The following is a 6,442-nucleotide window of genomic DNA, read 5'->3' as shown; positions in this document are numbered from 1 at the left end:
ACTGCCTAATGCTGCTCACTCATCATGCTTGGCTTTAAGATATTTCCTGTTTGGTGCATTACGGGGAAATCTGTGTCCTGACTCAGTATTTAGAGCAAATGAGCACATAGTGAAGGCCAACTGCGTGTGAGTCAGAGACATGTATCCGAATCTCTACGTAGCTCAATCCGTGTCTGTGTCCTGCCTGAAATCACACCAGATTTGTAAGAATAGGGTGATTGTTTTCGGGTGGTGTGGTGTCGGTGCGTACCAGTCAGAGCAGCGTGTAATGTGACCTAGTGAGGGTGAGGAGGGGAGTCAATGTTGTGGTTCTCCTGTGGAGAGCGGGGTGGATCCACTCCCTCTTAATATACCCAGCCTAAGGAGGCTGAGTCTTACATATAAGAGAAGAAGCAGAGCAGCTGGAGTACACACACACACTACACACTACACACACTCACAAAACACACACGTACACACCGTAAACACACACTCACATACAGAAACAGACAAACAGCAAGGCACAACGTCTGACACCGGCAGACATCTGAAGTGATTTTTGAGAGAAAGAGAGAGAGAGAGAGAGAGAGAGGACTTCACTTCCCAGGGTGACATGCTGTGGGGGACAGCTCTCTTGACTGGCCTGGTGGGACTGTATGTCATCGTCACCCAGTGTCCAGCCACCTGCCAGCTGAGCCAGGAGGACACGGAGACCCTCATGGAGCTGCACAACAGCTATCGGGGCCAGGTGGTACCCAGTGCCACCTACATGAGTAAAGTGGTAAGGGCTGCGTGACTGGGGAGGATGGAAGGGCAGTTAACTCGAGCTGCATCTGCTGTCTCCTGCAGGATGGGACATGTTCAGTCAGGGCACTTCTGCATTAGCAGGTGTGGAAATGGTGTGTTTGAACCCTTTGTGGTGATGAGCTTGTTGGATCCTGAGATTTCCTACTGTAGAGTTCAGCCCCGCTGTCTCCTGGTAGGGTCCGCAGCATTACTTCCTCTCATGGGGCTAATCTGGAGTATAATTGATCTTGAGTTGGTTGCAGGTGAAGGTAGATACAAAGCCAAATTCTGGAGAGGGAATTTTTGATTGAGATTTCTTTTGGTGTCATGCTGATAGCTGTTCATTATTAAATGATCTGTAAGGTATTCAGCTTTAAAACTGTCTAGTATCAAAAAATAAACTCTGGCTGCATCTACAGTATCATAACCATGTGGAATATCATCGTTTTGCTGATCAAAAGTTGGTTGTAGTACAGAACATTTAGTACATAAATAAAACAGGGCTTCTTTGTTTAAATCTGAATGTACATTATAGAAGTAATCCCAAGACTCACTTTTGTCGACCTCCAGAGTTACGGGAATTACTTTGTTGATAGAGCCTGTCTGTGCCTCAGTGCGAGTGGGTGTTTAGAGTTGAGTCCAGTGTTGTGCAATGCATGGGAATGTGTGTGTGTGTGTGTGTATGTGTGTGTGTGTGTGCGTGTGCGTGTGTGTGTGTGTGTGTGCGTGTGTGTGTGTGCGTCAGTGTGTGTGTGTGTGTGTGTGTGTGCGTGCGTGCGTGTGTGCGTCAGTGTGTGTGTGTGTGTGTGCGTGCGTGTGTGTGTGCGTGTGTGTGTGCATGTGTGCGTGTGTGCGTGTGTGCGTGCGTGTGTGCGTGCATGCATGGGTGTATGTGTGTATACTGTGTAATGTGCTTGCTTAAGTTGCTATCTGCCATTGACTGGTTCCAGGGACATCTCTGCCTGTCTCTGTGTTTTGATGGACGCCCCACTGGGGCCATTTTCACATTTCACGTTCATGCCTGTTTCAGTAAACAGGACTGAGAATGCAGAGTGAATGGGTTCATAACATTCATTCAGAACATTATAGAACTATTGGGATTTGACTGGAATTATGTGTCATGACCAACAAATCCGCAGCATTCTGAATATGTATCTGAGAAATACATTTTATTTCTTTATTTGCATTCTGGAAGCTTCAATCGAATTTTAATGGAGGTTTCAAAACACAACCATATTGTATGTAATTGGCTACTATGTGTTTCCATGTCACAACTTGGTGATTAATTGACTGTGACAGACTTGATTTGCCTTAACGAAAAACTTATCAGCCCCTACAAGAAATGTTCATGAATTATAATCCACATAATAATTTGTATTTCCTATTGCTGCAGGAGTATTTATTGCTGTCGCAAACTGTCTCAAATTAAGATCCCACATCTGTACCACTGACCAGATGGTCTCGGATGACGCCTCTGTTATCTCAGGCCCGAAGCACAGCAATGATATACAGTACAGCTCTGTTTGTGAAAGCACAGAGAGGAGGAGATCTGATGTCCTGAGGCTAGGACGCCAGATGTTGTGGAATTTCAACTAGTATCCTCCAATACAAGTGTTTGTTTGTGACTGGACATAAACTGAACTTCACATGACTCCACACTGCACCTCTCTGTCTGGACAGTTCACAATAAAAAAATAAAAAAACACAATATGCATTCGTACGATATTGCATCTCTGCATTTCTTTGAAACAAATCAGCAACCATAACAATTATCAATCTCAGTCACGATCCGTCTTTTCTGCCAAGTGTGATCACGTCCTCTTGTTCTGTCATTCCAATACTTGAAGAAGAATTGGACTGAAATTATCAGATAACATTCCTCACCCACTGATACACATATTACCGAAAGGTTCCGTATAAGTTCCTTAGTAGAGGTTTGATTTATTATTGAAGGATAATAGTTTACATGGGAATGTTGGTGTGACTAATATAATCTAATGTACAGTATAGTTTAACATAATCTAATGCACAGTATAGTTCAATGTAATCGAATGTACAGTATAGTTCAATGTAATCTAATGTACAGTATAGTGTAATGCAATCTAATGTACAGTATAGTTCAATGTAATCTAATGTACAGTATAGTTCAATGTAATCTAATGTACAGTATAGTGTAATGCAATCTAATGTACAGTATAGTTCAATGTAATCTAATGTACAGTAAAGTGTAATGTAATCTAATGTACAATGTAATGTAATCTAATGTACAATGTAATGTAATCTAATGTACAATGTAATGTAATCTAATGTACAATATAGTTTAATTTGCTACATAGATAATCATTGTCTGTCTTCAGGACTCTGGCCAATCTTAGTATAACCCTCCCTTATTGGTTTACAATATTAACTTTTCCCTTAGTGAATAATGAAATTCCTCTTGCTACAGGCAAAATAAAATACCATCATCGTCTGGCGGGTTGCCAGGTCAGGAATAAGTACCACAAGGTTAGTGTGGCACAATACATAAATAAATAGCTCCATTCAAAACCATCAGCAATACAGTGTCTGTATCTACAGATATTATCAGAAGTATACCTCTTGTAATACAATCTGCTAGTGCTGTGCTATCTATATCAAACCTGAACTACTGGTATTTAGATTGGGGAAGAGCACGGATCATAGTGCCTGCTTTTAGAACGCACTTACTGTTCACTGTCCTCTTCAGAAGCAGGAAATAGGACAATGGGATGTGAGTTCCGGAATCGAACTTACAATGCGGTGGATATGGTGGATAATATGATTCATATTAATACAGTATAGTACTGAAACACTAATATGAGAGAATTGTCCAGTGGGCAACATACAAAGAGTTCTGTTATGGTCCTCAATGTTGGTTAATGTCTCCCCCTGTCTGTCATTCTGCAGCACTACATCTACAGTATAGCAGAATACTTGTAGTCTGATACAATAATATGCCATTTAACAAATGCTTTTATCCAGAGCGACTTACAGTGGTTCGTGCATACATTTTCAGAACGTGTGGGCCCGGGAGTCAAACCCACCATCCTGCCATACCAGCTAAGCTACTGAGGACCACTGGTGGTAATATGACAGTTTGTCTCTTCATCCCTGCAGAAATGGGATGAGAAGCTGAAGATCCTAGCTGAGGGCTACGCTGTGAAGTGTATGTGGGAACCGAATCCGGATCTAGAGTTGCTGAACATGGGAGAGAACCTGTTTGTGTCCAATGAACCCTTGGACCTCAACATGACCATGGAGAAGTGGTTCTTGGAGCACCTAGACTACGACTACAACAACAACAGCTGCCAGGAGGACAAGATGTGTGGACACTACACTCAGGTGAGAGACCCAGAAAGAGAGATGCTAGACAGTGTCACTGAATTGGTAGAATTAGACTTCTGATAACCTGAGACAGTACTATAACTGTAACAGGTTGGATATTCCTTGGTGTGCTTACTCCTGTGTGTATAAACCCCTGTGATGGTGGGGGATGATGATGATGATGATGGTGGTGACGATGAAGACATTGTAAATTGATCAGACTGATGGGTGTGTTTCAGATGGTGTGGGCGGACTCTCACTCTGTGGGCTGTGCTGCTCATCGCTGTGACACCATAGAGGGGCTGTCCTTCGAGAAAGTTAACTTCCTGGTCTGCAATTATTACCCAAAGTAAGTATGGTACCAAAGAACATGTACAACTTTACACACTTATATCCTATTTCCACACTTAGACAATGTCTAAGAATACATCGATTAACATAATTAATCCTTACCATTGCATTTCACTGATTGCGTTAGGGTTAGACTTAGGGGTTGCGTTAGGGTTAGTGTTAGGGTTTGCGTTAGGTTTGGTCCCTGACTTACAGCCCTGACTGAGTGACCATTGACTTGTGTTTCATTTACATTTCAGAGATAAGTTTAAGGATGAGAAACCCTACGAGGAAGGTGAATGGTGTTCCAAGTGCCCAGACAACGTGCCGCGATGTGATCAGAACCTCTGTGGTAAGAATTCAGCACCTCAATCACACTACTCCCCCCCCTCCATTTAATTCACAGCACTATCTCGCTCTTGTGTCAAACTTCATCCTCTCCAACCTGACCTCAGTATCCAGCCAATTGTGGTTGATCATGATATCCCCTCTTTGTGGAGATAGATTGACTGCTATGGACTAGTGGCCCTGTAATCACTTTCTAAGACTTTAGATTTCTCATCACTGGTTTCTCATCAAAGCTTATTAAAGATCAGTGATGCTATCAAGAGCAGTGTGCGGTTTCCGTTTTCCCTCATCTTGTCCAATTGTTATCATGCACCTGCAAAAAAGATCGCTCAGATGTGCGAGTGCCTTTTGAATTTTCATCACTGTTTCCCCCAGTGCCTGATGCCCCTGAGACTTCAGAGGAGCCTGATGTTGAGGAGCCTGATGTTGAGAAGGCGACAACAGAGAGCTTTACCCCATACACAGTCAACACCACAGAGCCTGGGCATGAGGAGGAGGGGGACAAGACAGGCATGCAGGCTGGGGACGAGGAGGACGAGGAGGAGACAGGCACGGAGCCTGGGTATGAGGAGGAGGGGGACAAGACAGGCATGCAGGCTGGGGACGAGGAGGACGAGGAGGAGACAGGCACGGAGCCTGGGTATGAGGAGGAGGGGGACGAGACAGGCATGCAGGCTGGGGACGAGGAGGACGAGGAGGAGACAGGCACGGAGCCTGGGTATGAGGAGGAAGAGGAGGAGTGGGAGGGGGAGGAAAGAGCAGCAGAGAGGGAGAAGGAGAGGACTAGGAACCAACCTCCGGCCAATGCTGGAAGGATAACTACACCACTACTTCTTGTTACCAGCCTAATGGCTTTACTCTCAGTAGGATTGTGAGGTGAAGGTATGAGAGTAAGGCATGACACACATACACACACTCTATCTGGAACTGAACTGAACATTGCTGGAAGTTGAATTACATTGTGCTATAACCATGTCTATAGCAGAGGGATTTTTTGATGGTTATTTTGTTATTATTTGCTCGCTAGTAATTACAGTTGCTAGTTTAACATATGCCTTCTTAGCAATATCAATAAGCACACAACATACAACAGTTAACAATGTATTATAACAGTTGTATAATAACAGTTATGACCTGTTACAAATGTAACAGCAAAACATTTTCTTAAAGCAAGGCATGTCCTCTATATGAATGTGATTCGTAAACCTAAAGGAGCATAACTACTGTCAATATTGCATATTTCTGTAAATGTCTGTATATAGTTTATAATAAATATTGTTTCTTCTACTTGTTGTGTCTCAACATTTCCATGCTCTACACCGTTGTCTGGACTGGGAATACGTGTTTGACCTTTGACCACAAAGGATGGGGGAAAAACGGAGCAGAAAAAGAGTATGGATGGGAATGGGATGGTATAGTGGCTGGGGAGAACATAATAAGACATGTTAACAAAAGGTTTACACCTGGGAGAACGTGTTAACAAAAGGTTTACACCTGGGCAGAACTTGTTAACAAAAGGTTTACACTTGGGGAGAACATGTTAACAAAAGGTTTACACCTGGGCAGAACTTGTTAACAAAAGGTTTACACCTGGGGAGAACATGTTAACAAAAGGTTTACACCTGGGGAGAACATGTTAACAAAAGGTTTACACCTG

The 6,442-nt window shown here is 43.2% G+C and overlaps 1 protein-coding gene across 1 annotated transcript; it reads left to right on the top strand.

The window, feature by feature from the left end:
- Positions 1-304: 304 nt before the first annotated feature.
- LOC135527790 (peptidase inhibitor 16-like) lies at positions 305-6,072 on the top strand. The gene is made up of 5 exons (XM_064956363.1): positions 305-760; positions 3,901-4,125; positions 4,347-4,456; positions 4,698-4,789; positions 5,161-6,072. Exons 1-5 carry the CDS (start codon positions 593-595, stop codon positions 5,658-5,660), a joined length of 1,095 nt encoding a protein of 364 aa, XP_064812435.1. The 5' UTR covers positions 305-592; the 3' UTR covers positions 5,661-6,072.
- Positions 6,073-6,442: the final 370 nt, after the last annotated feature.

The sequence above is a fragment of the Oncorhynchus masou genome, chromosome 33 (genome assembly GCF_036934945.1).
Source record: "Oncorhynchus masou masou isolate Uvic2021 chromosome 33, UVic_Omas_1.1, whole genome shotgun sequence".
Classification (NCBI taxonomy): Eukaryota; Metazoa; Chordata; class Actinopteri; order Salmoniformes; family Salmonidae; genus Oncorhynchus; species Oncorhynchus masou.
This window is presented reverse-complemented; position numbering and strand designations above follow the sequence as displayed.